The sequence below is a fragment of the Lolium perenne genome, chromosome 6 (assembly GCF_019359855.2).
Source record: "Lolium perenne isolate Kyuss_39 chromosome 6, Kyuss_2.0, whole genome shotgun sequence".
In the NCBI taxonomy this organism is placed as follows: domain Eukaryota; kingdom Viridiplantae; phylum Streptophyta; class Magnoliopsida; order Poales; family Poaceae; genus Lolium; species Lolium perenne.
In genome coordinates this window covers 140,896,084-140,914,861 of record NC_067249.2, presented here as the reverse complement: position 1 = coordinate 140,914,861, position 18,778 = coordinate 140,896,084, and the positions used below count along the sequence as shown (strand labels likewise).

The following is an 18,778-nucleotide window of genomic DNA, read 5'->3' as shown; positions in this document are numbered from 1 at the left end:
CCCGAATTACTTCAAAATGTGATAATAGTACCCTTCCTATGATGGTAGGAGGATTTTAATATCATTAGGGGCACATGATTATTATTAATAATAATAATAACTATAATGCAGATTGGCATTTTGTGTTTAATGTTATAATTGAAAGTCTAAACTTTAAAAAATCGTTATCTCCGATAGACAATATATTTGGGCAATTCTCCGCGAGACTCCCACTTATGAAAAACTAGATTGTATTCTAGCAAGTTTGAAATGGTAACTGTCATAGCATTGTCAACAAATAGTTCGGACCAAATGCTGATTCTTACTAATACTAACTCAGGTGAACAAGCTCACCTTCAGAATAAAGCTTTGTTTTCATTTGAACTATCTTAGCTCCATGCGAATGGATTTGATGATATGATTGAAACGGAATGTAATTTTGCGGTTAAATGGAATAGCTCCATAGAGGTCTGGCAAAACAAAATACGACACTTGATACGCTTCCTCAATGGATGGGCGTGTAATAGAAGGGAGTATATAGGCAGGAAAAAAGAAAGATTACTTTTTATTATTGATGACGGAGCGTTACGGGATGGAGCCTAAGACGAAGTGTCATTTCTACATGGATGGTGTATTCGGAGTTTTGGACACACCTACTTCTACTACAAAAACCGGTAGACTCTTTTCATATGATAGTGAGTACCATGACCCGAGAGAGATGCTGACGGTGTCATTGTCCATTACCCACCCACAGACCCACACCTACACACCTAGTTAGCTAGCTTTGTTCCTGTAATAACTTTATCGCTTGTAATCTACTGTACTTCGTTTCTAATATGATGAACCAATAATTTTGCCACGTCTCTGTTTGTATATTGTTTGTGTATTGATACCATGCATAAATTCATGTCCCTATGTATTTAGCCACTTCTGTATTTATATACTGCATGTGTGTATTGATTCGTATAATTCTACATATTGCACCTGTAAAATACGTGAAAACATTTGAAAAAAATTCTTGAACAAATATTACTGGTGTACCAAATTAAGTACAGTTGGCTTATAATGCTTGACCGCCAGCGGTAACAGGCTACCGTTATGTGCGCCAGCGGTAGCAAGATTTGGTCCGCCGGCGCTAGGGTCCCTACTATAGTACGCCGATAAAAGTTGCAGAACAGCTTGTATTGTACCCAGCTCACATACCACCGTTTTCCTTGGTTATTAGCCCTAGAGAAACTTCACTTATTACCACCACCGTGTGACAGAGAGCCGTTAGCTCAGCGCTGTGATCGGTTGGACGAAGATGACATCGATCGACAAAAGTATGCATCGGTGAATGCAGCACGCATGCATGTGATTAAACAAGGCCGGTTTCACCCCAGAATTTGCAATGGATAATACAACAATGCTTCGAGGCCGTCCATGGCGACGTCCAAACGAGCGCGCTCGCGCGGCCTTATGCATCTAAGCTCGAACTTTGACAAGAGATAAAAACCGTAGTACAATTAATATTTACCACCCACACGGCACACGCATCGTCATCCCCCAGGCCCGGCGGCCGGCGCGCAGGCCCTCAGTTGTGGCAGACCTTGGCGGTGGGCATGGTGACGCAGACGGTGGCGTACTTCTTCTTGGCCTCGGGGCTCCCCTTCTTCACGTCCGACTCGGCGAACGCCACCCTGCCAAAGGCCGACACGGCCGCGGCGGCGGCGGCGAACACCACCGCGCGGCGCCCGTCGGTGCTGGACTCCACCGCCAGCTTGGCGGACGGCTCCTGGCCGTCGACCTTGGTGGCCCTGGCCACGACGAGGCCGCGGCGTGGGGTGGCGGCCGCCTGCTGCTGCTGCACGCGCCGGTCGACCGCCACGGCCGCGGAGAGGGACGCCATCATGGTGAGCGACGCCATCGGGGTCGAGTTCTTGGCTGCGTCGATCGACCTGGGTGTGTGCGTGTTTGATGATGCTAGTGGGGGTGTGTTTTGCTGCGGGGCTATTTGGTTATGAAGATACGGCCGGCGAGGCCAGGCGAGGCGAGGGCGCGCCTTATCTCCCGTGGAGCTTCGCGGCCAGTGGCGGGGAGCCGCGTGGCGGCGGCGGGTGACATGGCGGAGGTGAGGGTAACCCGGTTGGATAGCGCGGGATGTGGTGGATAACAAATGGGAGGACCCGGGCGGATGCGGGATTTGGTTTTCAGGGACCGGATTGCGGCGATCGCCATCGGCCATGGCCCCCGTTTCATTTCACCTGTTCCTCTCTGTTGTCAAAGAGTAGATAAAAGACCCTTCAGAATCAGAAAGAGTAAAACGAGACGAACGTACTCCCATAAGCCATATAAAACCCTATAATAATTATGAAATCGTGCCGCAAGCACGATATCAACAATCTACAAACCATGACGTTATGAAGCATGCATGATGCATGTAGTCAAAAAAAAAGACCCTAATCATGAATTTAGTCAAAAAAAAATATTTAGTATAAAGGTTATATCATTAGAAAATTCTTTAGAATATAAATATAACTAATTTTTGACACGTATATCTCATATTTTCTTGGTCAAATTAATGCTCAATCTATTTCTCGAGAAACACTTCAGTGGCATATAAACTGGTACATAAGAAGTATCTTAGATAAATAAATTTAGTTGAGATTTTTAAAACGCATGTGAGTTGTAACCAAAAAATTGGTTCACACACTATTAAATTATAGGATGACATCACTTAAGTGGAGAATCTAGGATGAAATCCGTAGGGTGCCAAGCTTAAACTTTCTTATTTACATTTGAAAATAGCTAAACGAGCATTTGTATTTTTAGAGGGGTTCCATGGGACTTGATAAACCACTACATCACTTGAGCTAATTCTCCCGAGAATTAGTCATACTCTTTGTGAGATCAGATGTATCATGTGTGATGCCATCGTATATTCCCTGCAACGGATTTTGCTGCAACTGAACTTGAACTGCAATGCTAGCTTCCGTGGCATCTATCTAAAATACTCCCCTCGCATCGCGAGTACGGGACTGACGAATGGACACTGGTAGCTCCGCGTCGAGTCCATGAGAATTGCTAGCTCGTGTCCCTCTTTGACTCAAAGAATTCTCATACAAGTTAGGGAGGATGTAAATCTTTAGGACTTTCTCTATAGGTGGTTTTTTTATTCGTAGGATCAAATCGCATAAATTTGCTACTGGATCATTTGTACTCCGTACTACTTTTACATAAATAAAAAATACCATTCACTCAAATTTCTTTGTAAGAATCATTTGTTTTTATTATGATTAAATCAAACAAATTTTAATGCATACAAAATCCTATAGGATTAGGATGATAGCGACATTGCAATACTATTGTTTTACTATTCTTATGCTTTATAAATACAACGAATTTACTATTCCTACGATTTTGGAATCCATGGAAGAGGCCCTAGCTTGGTACATGTACTGATGTGCTGTACTGCACGGCATGCAAGCTAACTTATTTTCTAGCTTTGGCGGGATAGAGATTTGGTGCACATGGACACCGGTGATCTTGTTTTTAAAATAAATTAAAAATTATATTTTTGAGTTTTAAAAAATTCTGAAATAATATCTGCATATAGCCAATAGTGTATCCCACAAACATTTAAAATATAAATTTCAAATACTTTTTATTTTAAGCTACATAAAAAAGACAAAAATGCAGATCTGATTAGTTATTTTCAAATCTACAAAAACATGTCAGATTTGTTATTTTTGTCTGGTTCAAAGTAAAAATGATTTTGGGTTGAGATTTTTCATGATTATGAGATGTATCACTAGCAATCTACAGAATTATTTTTCAGATTTTTTGATAACTAATAAATATTTTTAGATTTTTAAAAAATAGCGAGAGCACTGAAGCTCGGGAGTCAAAAACACTTTTCGGCTTTGGCGTGGGATTTCAAAACCCTGGGTAAATAAAACGAGAGAGCTAATCTCGGCCAGAAAAGTGCATTCTTATAACGTGTGCAGTGAACACACGACCATTCTGACAAGCACTTAGAGAATCTCCAACAGGGGCCAGCCATTTTGGACGCGTAAAATATCCACGCGCGTCTGTTTGCGTCGGTCTAAATGATCGAAATCGATCACGCGTCTGTTTGAGGGTATCTCCAGCGGCACGACGCATTTTTTTTATTTTGCATTTTTTTCAACATAAAAACATAATTTACGTAGTAAAAGAAAGGAAAAAAAGACTAAGAACACATGCACCTACTGGTCGTCGTCATCGTTGTCGATCACGACAAGCTCCGATACCGGCCACAGCCAGTTGGCAAGCGGCGGAACATACACCGGTGCCGCCGACGGTGGTGGAGGTGGAGCAGCACATGCCGGTGGTGGCGGTTGAGCAGCCCATGCCGGTGGTGGCGGTTGAGCAGCCCACGTCGGTGGTGGAGGTGGAGCAGCCCACTCCAGCCGGCGCGAAGGTCCGGAGGCAGGTACCGCCGCCTGTGTCGGATATCGGCGCTCCTCTCTGGCTCGCGCGTAGGCATGGGCAGGACAGACACACGGAGGTAGCTGAGCCGCCAGCCGCCGCCAGGAAGGTGCACGTCCTGCTAGCCCGTGCACGGCGTCCAGCTTATGTGCATGAGTCGCGCCACGTTGACGGGCAGCGACACCCTGCGCGTCCGCTCCACCTTGGTGTCGCTGTCGGACGCCTCGAAGTCGTTCTTCTTCTTCCCCATGGTGATGCGGTGACGCGCAGCGGTGAGGGGTGGGAGTGGATGTGTCCGTGGTGTGGGCGATACCAGGGATGATGGCGGTCTACTTTTAAGGCCAGACGCACGGGGACACGATGCCATTGATGGCGGCGCAGAAGCCTAGCCGCCACCCGCCAGTGCGTGTGCAAAAGAGGCAGCCGTGACATTGATGATGAAGGCTGCGGCCCTCGATACAAGCCTATGGCTCGCTGCCAGGCGGGCCCGATGGAAAAGCGAGCGGTCACTTACGGCGTCATTTGCGACGCTTCCCAAACGCAAATATGCGCCACAAATAGGACAGCCCGGTCACTATGCGTTGCCCCGCTAGACCTGGTTCCTGAGGCATTTTCGACCCGCGCGAGCGCAAACGGTGCGCACAAAGTGTGGCTCGTCGCCCCATTGAAGATGCCTTAGCCAACGCTTCTAGCATCCTGGAGGTACCTCCTTCTGAAAGCTCTGCAGGGCCATATCCAGCCAAGTCCCCCTCCGGGTCGCGTCTCTCCACACTACACTCCACAACCTGCTCAAAGTGCAAGGCAATGCCATCCCTTGTATAGCAGGTTAGTGAAGCCACACTTCTTCAAGAACTGCCAAGCCATCCTCAACGAAACCCCTGCTTCCAAACGTGGTAAGGCAAACTAAGTTTCCGGAGTGATAGTGTCAAAAACAAAAATCCATAGCATCCTTTCGCCCTGCCTGCTAATGGAGGCTAACAAGAGTTTATGCTTATAACAACCACTATCTAACTCATAATGTAACCATTTCACACCTAGAAAGAGGAGTTGATCTGACAATGTCGTGGCCACATTAAGCAGGCATATCTCTCTAAGAAAAGAGAAGGGCAACCAAGTTAATATATCCAATACAACGAGCATCTATCAACTACAGGAGGTGAATTCCAAAACTTGGGCGACATAAAAAACCAAGCCCAAAAGTTAGTTCTACAAAACTGCATATACTCTACCAAATCTAAAATGAAAAGATCAGATCAATCTGAGTAAATGACAAAAAAAACTACCACAATTGAGGCAGTCATGTCACGGAACTACCAAAAATGTTTGTTTTGTCACATGACTACCACTATTGGCGTCGGTTCGTGACATAGAGCACTAATTTCACCAATTAGACATGGTAAACCGTTTTCTGGCTATTCGGACCCACATGTCAGGTCTACGTGGCAGGTGAAAACCTAACTACTAATATCATTTTGCAAAATTAACCCTAGAAACTATTTTTTTATCACACACAGGTCCAATTCCTGACATAAAAAATTACAAATAGATAAAGAAAGAAAAAGAATCCTCAAATGCTACTGCCACGAGGTCCATCTTCGTCTCCCTCCCGTCCGACTTGGCGTGGCTCACCCGCCGCCGCGGGAGATGGAGGTGCCGCCTAAGGGCGCCACCCATGCTCGTCTCCCTCTCCCATCGAGGCTCTCCTCTCCCTCCCATCTCGTTTCAACCCGGATCCCCACCAAATCCCGCTGCTTACGGTAACTCCTCTCCGGTGGCCATCAGGCCATGGACCGGGCGCAGGCAGGAGGGCACGGGGCAAGCACCGGCGAGCTCAGACCGGTCGAACGCAGGGCGGCGAGCTTGGGCGCGGGCGCCGGCGAGCTCGGTCGCGGACGGCGGGTAGGCAGGCTAGCCCGGGGCGAGGGCGGACGCGGGGCGCACGATGAGCTCGGGCGCGGACCACAGGCTGGCGGACGCGGGCGGCGAGCTCGGAGCGGACCGGGCGTGGGGCGGGCGCCGGCGTGCTCCACTCCACGAGGCGGGCGCGGACAGGGCAAGGGCCGTGCGGCCACAGCAGGGGCACGCCGCACGCCTGAGAGGTGAGGCGCGCGTGAGCAGATGCGGGGTGGCACGAGCGAGCGCAGGGATGTCCGCGGCGAGCTCCGGCGGCCGCGGGCGAGCACGCGGCGGAGCTGTTGCGGGAGCACGAGGAAGATGCTTATCCGGGGATAAGGGCCACCGGCAGGTCCGCGTCGTACTGCTTCTCTCCGACGAGCGCCACTGCGTCTCACCAACGAGCGTCGCCGTGTCGTACTGCCGCTGTGCCGGGAGCACGTTGAGCCTCCTGGCTTTATCTTGGGTCAACGTAGATGGGAGGAGGAAGAAGTCCATTGGTACTTGATTGCTTTTGGGGAAAAGGGGATAGGGGGTTTTCTGTAAAATTAGTAGAAAAAGTTATTTGCTTTTGCCACGTAGGACCCTGACAGTGGGTCCTGATGCCAGAAACTGGATTAAGACGCGTAAATTAGAAAATCAGTGCTTCGTGTCGCGAGCGTGCCCGAAACCTGGTAGTCATGTGACAAACGCGTCCTATTTGGTAGTTCCGTGTCACGGCTGGCACAATTGTGGTAGTTTTTTGTCATTTACTCGATGAATCTACATAACTTTTCGTGAGGTTAATTGCCGAGATGAGACCTCGATATCTTTTGTGTATATATTTGTGAGTGCAAAAAGCAGCAACACGAAGACCACTTGCGCGCTGACGATTCCAAAATGGCTAATGCTGTTGCCAATCTCCATCCAACTCCCCGTGTTTTGAACCTGTAATCAAAATGAAAAATAATATTCAGCCTATTACTTATTTACTGGGGAAGTAGGAATCACACTCTGAAAAGAGATGAATAAAGTAAACAAAAGACTAGTCTATGTTTGAAACATCGAAGAAAGTTCCAACTCATGAGGGAACTGAACCATGTATTCTGTATTCATGTGACATTCCTGCATGGTAAACGCACCCTAACATACTAAGCAGTGTGTTGAGCACGTCACTAGTAGGCAAACAAAGAACATCTAGGTTCAGGTGCAGTTCTTTTGAAATAAAGAAAATTTTGGCCTCATGTGCAGTTCTTTTGAAATAAGGAGAATTTTTGCCTCAGGTGCATTTCGAATTTTAGAATTTCAGCTCTGCGACTTTACTCTACAAACAAGAGTTACAAGACTATTACTTGTACTGACAGAATGGCAACTTACAAGCTCACTTTATACAACACTATCATTGACGAAAAATTATCTTGCAGAGTTAAAACATGACAAATCAAACAACATCTAAATATCAAAGGGGTAAGAAATAGCCAAAATTATATGGTATCAAATTAAACATGGTCAATGGAAGACAATGGCTACAAATGCAGAAAGAATATTTGAAGTACATAAGGGCAGAACAAACGTACCAGGAAAAAGAAATGAATTGTCATGACATCTGAAAGCAATATTACAAGAAAATAACAACCGATCCGTGGAATTCGTACAATCTTGGTTATGGCGCTAAATGTACATCTGCAGTAAGTTGCAACATACTGTATAAGCTTTATCCAGTTGAACAATAAAAAGGACTGTAAATTTATCTAGGTGTCATATGGTAGGCCCAAAGCCCTGTCAGCTGAAGATGGTCCGCTTTATTATGCCCCATGATTGTCCTTTTTTTCTTTCAAAACAAAAGGTTCCCTATGGAAGATGCCCCACAATTGTGCTTTTTTTTTCTTTCAAATTTGCGTGAGAAATACTTAAGAGGTTAAACATGAGGAGAAATTATTCCCAAAACTACCCAATTAAAAAAACAATTTACCTTCAATCGAAAGGGAAAAGTAAAAAACCAATTTGAAGATTACAAATCTAACCTCACCTACATTTCTAAATGAAGATGAAAAATCTTTGAGTCTATTGCCATGTCAGATGCAAATAAATAACTGGTGTTTCAGTAATTACAGAATAGAGGCCAAGACATATATGCGCTCATTTTCATGCATGATGCATCAATTATCTTCAAGCTCTACAGTTCATTCTTCCAAAACTTGTCTCTAAGAAAATAAGGAAGGTGATACAAGTTTGTGTCATCTTTGAATCACACATATTTTGTAACAGGAACCTTCACTAAAATCATATTTTGTACAGTGTGTACACAAATAATTGGAATGTCAAACTTTGTCCAGCACATCAACATTAACTTAATATATTAGTATCGCCATATGGGGCAGAGAAAACTTACATGACAAGCATATATGGAATGAACAATTTGAAAATAAGAAGTGCCGTCATAAGAAATGGCTGTCAGGAAAAAAGGAGGAATGGTCAGTATTTGGAATTAAAAAATCACCTTACAAAAAACAGTACAGCTCAATCACTTACACTAAATATTGTGATGAATCGATACACAGATGAGATCTCAAAACTTGCAATACTTGCAAAGTTACCAGTTCCAAAGAAGGCAACATTGAATAAGATCATCTGCAAGGAAAAAAGGTACAGTGCTCACGAAAATGGTCTTTTGAATTAAAACTATGCTAAAATAGTTTCACGGTACCATTGAAAAATCATGGAATATTTAAAAATATATACAAGGTTGTATAAATGCAATTATGAAGATAAGATGATATCTTTCTGCAAAGGAGTTAGACAAATTTTTATACTCTAACAGTATACTGTTGTGGGAACTGTTGATTAGGAGATTAACTCCTGTAAATGACTTCCCATTTAAACTGCAAAATGAACTATCTTTTATTCAGCTCGAGATTGCTTGGGTGAAATGCAGAACTTAATACCAGGAAAATAATTTTTATATGTCGAATTGTAAAAAGTACACAAGGACCAGTAGCTCAGTCCTTTGAACTTTGGAGCCAGCAAGGTGGAAAAGGAGGTTGGGACGTTCAATGGCCTGAAATAATACTGTGTCAATCAAGAAAGGCCTTCACACAGCCAGTGGGTATCAGGCTGCACCTGAACAAGTTTGTCGATGCCGACAGACTTCAGTGGCGTGGTCTGCCCTGCTCACCGGCCTGCCCCCTCTGTGACCAGGAGCCAGATACCTTGCAGCACCTGCTTCTTGGCTGCATGGTGGCGTGGGAGGTGTGGGCGTGGGCCCTTCGTTGTTGGGGCAAGGTGGAGTGGCTCCCGGAGGCGGACACCGAGCTGCTGGAGTGGTGGACTAATCGCCCTTGCCCGGCGGCCCATAGGCGGGAAATGTGGACTGCTATCAACTATCATCCTGGTTTTCTGGTGCATCTGGAGGCACCGGAACGACGTGGTCATCAATGGTGTTGTGGCCTCGCAGTCCGCAATTAGGGACAAGGTTAGAGAAGAGTTCGATAGGTGGCGGCTTGCCAAGCTCTTCCGTGGCATGCTTTTTGTGTTTCATGACTCGAGTGTTACGCCTTGGCAGCACGGAGAGTAGGCCTGTGTGGGGAGCTGCCTTTAATACATCTTAATCTTAGTGAGGACAACCTATGCAGCTATGACAGTATATCAGGGACCTTGTATCATGGTAAAATAGCTTTCTCAACGTTGTTATGCACCGCAGCTATGGAGTTGAGATTATATTACTTGGAAAGCACACTGAAATCCACAAAATTAAATGGAGAAGGGTCATAAACTTACAAATAATAGAGGGATTCGAAAATCAGATAGTTGTAAGCATCTTTCGTCATAGTCAAAAACTGAACCATCCGCAAGGATATTATGAACTGTAGAATCGCTTCCTTCGGAGCAATACAGGTTGGCAGACTCAAGAAATATCCATCCCATGAGTACCATTGCAAAAGCACTATAGAAAACCGCTTCATAGCTGCAGAGGTCAAAATTTCAAACATCATGTTCATGTACATGGATGCAGTACACCAACAAAAACTTTGATCTATGAACACTTCATCATAAGTTAACTGCGTACCCAATAGAGAGCAGTAGAAACGGAGGAGCGAAACCCAAGAAGATAGATGTAAGACGAGACAGAACAATACAAGGTGAAAAAAGCGGTAGCACCATTGAAAAACCTGCCAAAACATGATAGGTTAAATCAACAACCACAATTCTAAAAAAAATTAGCAAGAACAAGGATAACATTAATTAAAAGGTGGCACATATAGTTTCAACAAAAAAATATTGCAAGCCGAATGGAGTTTTGCCTACTAAATTTCAATATGGAAGAAGCTTTGTTGATCCATGTGGTAATTCAAAATTGAAGTTAGTTTCCTTACCCAGAGGTGAGCTATTTCCCAATGTCTTGGAATTTGTATTTCCTTCTTTAATATGTAAAGTCTCTCTTAAAATATTCCAATGCAGTCCTCATATATTGTTTCCCGTAAAAGTAAACACTGATAGATATATGTGGTTATTAAACTTTTTAATTCTGTGATACAATCATCCTATCCAACGGACTATCAAATATTTTGCATTCCTATTACAACAATGTCAGAGAACTTCGTGCAACGTTAATTAATAGTCATCAAGGCATCAACGCTCTGAGCAAACTCAATACCAGGATGCTGAGGCCAAATGATTGTTGATATACAAAAGTGAATGACATCAATTCCTATTACAAATGTCAGACCACTAAGAATATAGATTACTGAAGGCTTTTCAAATGGTGTCATTTATGTGCCCGTCCATGGCCTGCACCAAGTCAGGGAATGCAACAAGAATATATAAATATTCTCCCAAATAAGGATTATAATCAATAGTTGGTATCTTTTAGGACTAGTTGATATGTTCAGGGGAATTCCTCCATCCTTAGTCGGTTTGTTAGACCTCTGTATGTAAGAGACTCTTTCAGGAATTCATTGAACAAGAATCATCATCCCAGGTTATAACAACCAGTTACCACTAACGGCTGAGGCGTCCCGACTAACTTCCCCGCATGGATTTCGAGTCGAACGACTAGTCAAGACTAGTCTACGACTCGCAATTGAAAGGTCGACTCGATGTCTCGACTCGACCCATTTGTTGAGTCGAGCGGCTCATTCGACTAGTCTAGTCTCGACTATAGTCAAGGTTTTTGAGTCATGCGACTGAAAAAACGATCTCACCCGTCATATTTTTTCCAATATTGCCTCATCTTCCCAGTTTTCCCCATGAAAACCTAGATCGAGCTCCTAGTTTCCCCCGTAAACCCAAAAACCTAGAGGAAGGCCTTGGCCATATTGTATAGAGTTGTCCAGGTTTTACACCACTCCCCTGTCCCCCAGCCTTATATTATATTACTCCCTCCGGTCCGAAAAAACTGTAGAGACATAGTATAATTCCATTTTGCAGTAAACCCCTGAAAAGAAGATAATTTCCTCCTCTTTTTCTGCTGTGTTCGTCACGAAGATCAGCCTGATCTTGATTTGCTTGCCGGTACTACCGGCTCTCCCACGCATAGCTATCCCATCACTGGTCAACGCCGGCACCGCCCTGCACCCCGTCTCGCCTCCGCCCTGCGCCCACGTCTCTCCTCCGCTCGAGCTCACCCCCCACCGCGTTGACCTCCGCGTCTGCTCGCCACCACACGGTCGCACCAGCCAGGCCGCTCGCTCCCACACCCCCGGCCCAAGCCGCCCTAAGGGGATGAGAACCCTGATCCATGGCGCTCGACCGCCTGTAATACTCCACTGCCCGCTGAGGCAGCGCGCGACCGCCGGTGACTTCAAGATCTGAGAAGGGGGTCGGGGGCATTGGGGTTCGCGGGCACATCGACGAGGCGGGCGAGGAGTTCTCCCGTGTTTGGTTCATTGCGTGAGGGAGTGCGGGTTGAGGAAATAAAAATCTTAAGGGTGTGTTTGCAAAAACATCTTTCCGACGTTTTTTTCCGGATCGGAGGGAGTACATATTACATATTAGTAGTAGACATGAGTCTTGACTAGTCACGACTAGTCTCTGAGTCGCTGCCCAAGAACGACCCATCGACTCGAAATCCATGCTTCCCAGCAGTATTTATCTGTCATGCACCCTAGTTCAGGACACATGTAGTGAGGCATGCGTGATCAACTGATCATGCCTGCTAAAAACTGATATACTAAAAAAAAAAGAAATGTTGGATACTTAACAGCATTCTGACAGTTGATGTCAAAAGAAAAAATAAACTGGCTTTGTGAGGTTTGGGGTTAGTTGCTGCTGTATAAAACAAGATATAACAACAGAGCAGACATAGCCATGAAAAAAAGAAGAAAGGAATTTGAGACCCTGGAGAAATTAACATCAATTGCAAGATTATAGGATCAATGCTAATGGCTTACCAGCTATGCACCAGTTGATCAACTGGTGCAATGGGTGCAGTTCTTTGTGTAGAGACCGATGAGATGTAGTTAACCACACCATTATTGAAGACATTGCGATCAAAATAACCTAGTGCACAGTGGCAGTTGTCAACACTTTCTCAATTTTAACTCTCAGAAGATAAATATCAATACAAAAAAATTGTCATTTGTGTTCTGCACCTGAACAAAAAATAACTTGGACGATTTAGGGGCCCGTTTGTTTGCTCGATTAAGATACAGCCAAAAGCTGCTAGTATTGGTGGTCGTCCATCTTGAAGCCATCGCAATCAGTATTATCAGCGCCCCACTAAAAATTCTGCATAAGTAGGATTCATCCAACAAAAAAAGGTGAGTAAACACAAAAGAGGAAAATTAAAATATGATGACAGTTAAGTATGTGCCAACTGCGTTAACTCCCCAAGTCATGAATATCAGAGAACAGCATCAATTGAATATTATGTATATATAGCTTCTCTATCTTTGGTCCTACCAATTCAAAAAAATAAAGAAACACATGTATTAATCATGTCAGCAAAGTAGCATACACTAAGTTGTTGTTTTCTGGAATTTCAGCTGGCATCAATGTGAATACAGACAGGAACCAGCATGTGAGCCATGTGTATATTGCAACTGCGGGGCTAGCTTGAATGAACAAGGCTCCATAAATTGAAGCAAGTACCCCAAGGGCCAAAAAGCACCAGGTATAAAGCCTCCGATCAAAGAAGCTCATAACCTGCACAGAAGTATCAACTATCTAATCCCATGTCAAATCTATGTCTTTATCTGAGATGTCAATAACAGGTTGTGTACACACCAGAAACTCCAGTATGAACAATGCAGCAACCGAACTGATCAGGAGATTCATAATATACTTGAATGGCATATTAGATAACTCTCTCCATGCCGACTTCATGAATCCGAAGTTTTGTACAATTCTTGTCCAGAGGAATATTGTCATGAATACATAAGCATGGTAAAGAAGTGGAGATTTCTCTAGAAGTAGTATAATGGATGATAAACCCATAAACAAGCATCCACCTATGTATACCTGTAACCAGAAGAGATGAGATCAAAATAGTGTAAAATAAACACATCAGTTGTCGCCTAACAGAAAAGACATTGCCGTAACTAGAAAGTTTTATAATTTAATTTTTTTATTGTCAGTAGTAAATTTTACGGTTCACAAGAATGAATCCAAGAAGGAAAAAAAATTATATCTAATGCTTATGTAATTTTACAGCTATGCTAGATTTCATTACGGAAAATAGGCGTATCTGTAAGAATCAGAAACAAAAACACAAAACGGAGTAGATAAAAAAGGTATTACTGGCTATCCAAATTGAGCGAGCTAGAAAAAAGTAGCAGTAGAAGTATGTTTCAGACAATGTTATATACATAAATTTGAAAGAAAGACTTGACTGCAAATCTTACTTTCATGGAGGTATTCTTGGGATACACTTGAGTTCTCTTCAGAAGATCAGCAGGAAATGTTGTATAAGACTGTAGCACGTGTAGAATGAGGTTTGCCATCCATCCAATATATCCAAGGGTAATTGTTGTCATTAACATGAACCAGTCATATGTTTGAAAATAATGGAGACCAGCAAGAGCCATACTTCGGAGCTCTTCAGAATTCTTCATAGCGGTTTCATAGTCCCTTGCAGATATTAGATCTTCAATTTGGTTGAGGACAGACAAATAGTTTACCAGTGGTTTAAAAGGCTTGAAGTAGAGTGAACTGGATTCCTTCTGCTCTGAGATTGTTAAGGGAACACAAGCATGGCGTAAGAATATTATCTAATTTATTCAGCTAGGAAGTGGTAAATTTACATAAGATAGAAAGGCGATTGACATGATGGGATTCACAGTTAACAGTTTCCTGGTGTAAAACAAATTGCGGACAAATAATGAATAGTCTCTAATTAAAACCTTCAAGTCGTATGTACAATCGAGTGCAATAGCCTAGAAGCTAAGAAGAGTGGAATAAGCAAAAATTCTGATCCAAAAATATGTTTCAGGTCTTATCCTGAATGGATACCTGACTTTCGGAGAAACTGGTTAAGAATTTGCTTTGTGTTTGCCAGAACTGCTTCAACTTCATCAGCCTGTACAATAACACAGAAATAATTGGGATATAAATTCAACAACAAAAAATGTGCAAGCCAAGGCTGCAAGAACAAAAGATATTTGGATAGTACTATGGTGTTTATTTCCTAACCTTGCTTAATTTCAAATAATGAGAAGGCAAGTTTCCCACAGAATTCAAAGGGCATGGCAAACCCACAAGTGTAGCCTGCAAAGTTAATGAAAAACTGAGAACATGCAATGCTGAAAAAGAAAGGAAAATAAGATTTCCTATTAAATATGTAAACAACCATCAGAGGGGCTATATCAGCCTGGTTGACATCCACTCTTTCGAAGCCTTCAAGAGCCCAGTTCTGTGGCGTGGGCATATCATGTCTGTGGTCATCAACAAACCGAAAGCCATCATCAGGTTTGTCTGTATAGGCTACGAACTTTGGGCTCCTGATTCCAGCCCCCCATGCTACAAGAGGGGTATCGGTGTTTGAGGGGTGTCCATCTCCATGGCTTCCTATCAGTGGAAATGCATAATTATATTAGATTCATAAAAAACTGGCTTCATAAAAACGAATGATATGCTGTACAAAAACCAACCAACCCTACTCTACAAAATAAAAAATGAACCAAGAAGACAAGCCTCTGCTATTACCAACAGAGTCAGTGATACATTAAGAAGTCCACGATGCACGTTCACCCGGAGGCAATGTCACCAATGTTAGACCAAAATAAGTGCTCTACAAGTACAAAGTACCAATATGCCATGCCCTAAGCTGTCAAACCTTAAGGTCTAGAACTTTATAGGGATCTCTAGCTCTAAGAAAACAAATGGGAAAAAAAATTGGAAGTTGTTTGGAAACATCATTGTGCTTATAATACTCTATCATACCTTTGTCACTCATTCCATGATCTGCAGTAAAAACATAAGCTGTTTGGTTGTCGTTGAAGTAGCTTTCCATGAGATTGTACATTCTCTCAGCTATTTCATCAACAACCTTCACATTATTCAGATAGATGCTTGAATAAGGCCGATGTGCGTGACCATTAGAATCGCAACCCAACAAGTGCAGAAATATAACCAACTTATCCTGTAGGAGCAACTGCCTCAATTTAACATCATCAAGAGACCTGTTGAGAAGACCTTCAAACTGGTCAAATGACCAATGATCCAAAAATGATGCATCTGCAATCAAAGTCCCTAACCAAGTAAATACATGATTCCATAGACAAAATAAACCAGAAAAGTAAAGGATTGATGCCTTAGATTATGTGATATTTAGATTTTCCAGTGTGTAAAATCACTTAGTTATTCATGCAAGTATCTATTTACATAACTACCTTTTTTAACCCGTCGCACAGAAAGGTTATTAGTTCAACAATAATAGTTTTGATTACATATTTCTGATACACAATTACGACCTAAACTCAGAGAGCAGCTTTACAAACCCATTTCACATCTAAATTACTATCAATTGAAAGAGTGTAATATGAACTTTTAGAGTAGGGGAATGTTCAGTACAATGGCAAGCATTATAAGGAAGCAAAGGCAACGTTATCCATAGGGATGTAAACGGATCGGATCGGATCGGATATTGCTCTTACCATATCCTTTACCATATTTTTGTAACGGATTCGGATCGGAGCGGATAATGGTCGGATGCGGATTCGGATGCGGATTATATCGGATTACGGATATGGAGCGGATTCGGACCGGACTCGGATCGGAAGCGGATTATTAAGAAAATATACACATAAAAAAATAAAAGTATGTTTTTTTATGTAAAATACGTTTGTAATTATAGACTATAGTTAAATGTACACACGTATTCGTACAACAAAGCAAATTGCGTCCTAATAGCATACATATTTTGGCTGATGAACTAACTATATTGTCTAAATATTTAGGGTTGGGCTAATTTTCTCGGATTATCCTCTTTGTGGATCTCGGATAATCCGCAAAAAATGGCGGATAATCCTTATCCGTCGGATAGTATCAATACCATATCCTCTACCGTATCCGCCGGATATCCTCTTGATCACTATCCGCATCCGTATCCATATCCGGCGGATTTCTAAAAATGCATACCATATCCTCAAAAACGGATACGGATGCGGATTCGGAGCGGAAATTATCCGTACCATTTACATCCCTAGTTATCCATTTATGTTGATAAAGGCACATGATGATTCCCTGATTGACATAAAGATCAGAACATAATAAAATACAGAGTATTCCATTGTGAATTTGTGGCATGCAGTAGCAGTAAATCTGACCCGTTGCAAAGTCTTCGTATTCATGGGGATAAGAACCCCAGGTGCTGTGAGGTAAGCTGCTGCAGAATATAGGAACGATATCTGGACTCCCGAACGAGATAGTGTGTCGACTTTGATTGAATACAGAATCAAACTCAACTGGGTTGGCCTTCCATCCTGCACTAAACAATAAGCAAAATGTGTGAACACACAGGAAGCATTTCTATGCAATTTGAACAAGCCATCATTTAATATGTCCTTGTTCCAATATGCAGACTCTCACCATTAATCACTAACATCGCGTTGTAAGTGAGACGGTGAGTTATAATAAAAATGTGCAGGATGCCTATTATCTAAGGTAACTAATCAAGATAGCAACACATACTAAGTATTTACACCCCTTCATAATTTTGAACCATTATAATGTAGGCACTAATTGTGTTATGAGATTGGCATTGAACCCAACTAGCGGCAGGAATTCAGACTGTCTGTAAGCATTACTAACAATGGCCAACATCGTAGCTCTATGAACATGAAGAACAGTAGGATACTACTAGCCAGTAGAGATAGACTGGAACTAGAGCTGAAACAGCGCACCTTTTGTGACGGCACTGGGATCCTCGTAGAATCCGGCGATGATGGCGACGTGGCCGGGCCTGGACTCGGTGGGCGGGCGCGCGTGACTGACGCCCCACCGGCCCTTCTCCTCGATCACCCCACGCAGGAAGGGCGCCCTGTACCTGCCCCTCTCGTCCGGCTCGAAGAACTTGTCCGCCCTGAGCCCGTCCGCTGCACGCATTCCCAAAGTTTCAAAATCCTCGCCGCATCACACACACACAAACAACAACAATCGAGAGAAGCCTTGGGCAGCCAGATCGATCATAGGAGGGGAGGGGAATGAGGCGACGAACCGACGAGGAGGACGAGGCGCTTGGCGGGCGGCGCGGAGAGGCGGGGCGGCACGGGGGCCATGCCGTGGACGATGGGGGACTTGAAGTAGATGTCGAATATGCTGAGCATGTAGACGGCGTGGAGCGCGATGCCGAGGATGACCAGCCACTGCTCGCGCCGCCGCGTGGGGGCGGACGACGAGTGCGGCTGCGGGCGGGGGCGGCCGGCCATTGCGCCGTCGAGGTGGATCTGGGACGGGGCGGTCGGAGCGGGAAGGAGGTGGACTGACACGACTGACTGCCGCGGACCAGTCTGTGCTGATGTCAGCTCAACGAAACCTTCGTCTTCATTCACGCAAGGTGTATTTGGGCAGGGCCAGAAGGCGTCCTATTGGGCTGAACATTAAGGGCCACTTCTTTTGGGCTTCTAGTCCAGCTTCTAGGTCCCAGGAAACTGAAGCCCAAAAGAAGTCTCCGGCTGTGGGCTCGCTTAATTCCACCGCGAAGCCGCTCCCTAGGGGAGCTCCTCGACACCGACCTGGTCGGCGCTGGGAGGATGCCGCACACCCTCGCGCTCCCGGGTAGCTAGCTGGGCCGCGGCCCAACATCAGGTAATTCGTTTATTCTTTTTCGTTTCTTTTTGTTTTCTGTTGTTTGTTTTCTTTTTTAAAAGAAATTTTTTAAAATCTGAACGTTTGTCGAAATTCAAAAAATTCAAATTAAAAAGAAATAACTTTTTAAAAATCTGAACATTTTTCAGATTTGAACATTTTTAAATTTGAACAAAAATGTAGTTTACTCTATGAACAATTTCCGAATTTGAACAAAATTTATATTTGAACAGTT

General features: G+C 43.7%; 2 protein-coding genes across 3 annotated transcripts; both read right to left on the bottom strand.

Moving 5' to 3' along the window:
- Window positions 1-1,333: 1,333 nt before the first annotated feature.
- On the bottom strand, window positions 1,334-1,973 carry LOC127326564 (photosystem II 5 kDa protein, chloroplastic). Its single transcript, XM_051353412.2, has one exon. The coding sequence runs from the start codon at window positions 1,883-1,885 to the stop codon at window positions 1,553-1,555; it is 333 nt and encodes a 110-aa protein (XP_051209372.1). The 5' UTR covers window positions 1,886-1,973; the 3' UTR covers window positions 1,334-1,552.
- A 3,502-nt stretch (window positions 1,974-5,475) lies between these two features.
- LOC127326504 (uncharacterized) lies at window positions 5,476-18,253 on the bottom strand. Of its 2 annotated transcripts, XM_051353352.1 has the most exons (19): window positions 17,954-18,253; window positions 17,640-17,831; window positions 17,064-17,219; window positions 15,679-15,972; window positions 15,086-15,303; window positions 14,929-15,003; window positions 14,749-14,815; window positions 14,142-14,464; window positions 13,525-13,758; window positions 13,256-13,443; window positions 12,891-13,026; window positions 12,690-12,798; window positions 10,367-10,469; window positions 10,078-10,264; window positions 8,833-8,931; window positions 8,693-8,751; window positions 7,878-7,983; window positions 7,086-7,248; window positions 5,476-5,688 (listed from the first exon to the last, which is right to left on the bottom strand). In XM_051353352.1, coding segments are annotated over exons 1-19 (2,922 nt in total). In that variant the 5' UTR covers window positions 18,165-18,253; the 3' UTR covers window positions 5,476-5,686. The 2 variants fall into 2 exon arrangements, with proteins under 2 accessions (XP_051209312.1, XP_071678817.1); XM_071822716.1 differs by having other exon boundaries at window positions 5,586-7,248.
- Window positions 18,254-18,778: the final 525 nt, after the last annotated feature.

What these genes read in the sequence shown, in the direction of transcription:
- LOC127326504 (XM_051353352.1), bottom strand. Translation starts at nt 18,164, where the DNA reads ATGGCCGGCCGCCCCCGCCCGCAGCCGCACTCGTCGTCCGCCCCCACG. An exon ending in CCAAGAATACCTCCATGAAA is followed by an intron (nt 13,759 to 14,141) that starts GTAAGATTTGCA and finishes TTCTGGTTACAG; the next exon opens with GTATACATAGGTGGATGCTT. An exon ending in TTTCTACTGCTCTCTATTGG is followed by an intron (nt 10,265 to 10,366) that starts GTACGCAGTTAA and finishes TGACCTCTGCAG; the next exon opens with CTATGAAGCGGTTTTCTATA.
- LOC127326564 (XM_051353412.2), bottom strand. Translation starts at nt 1,885, where the DNA reads ATGGCGTCGCTCACCATGATGGCGTCCCTCTCCGCGGCCGTGGCGGTC.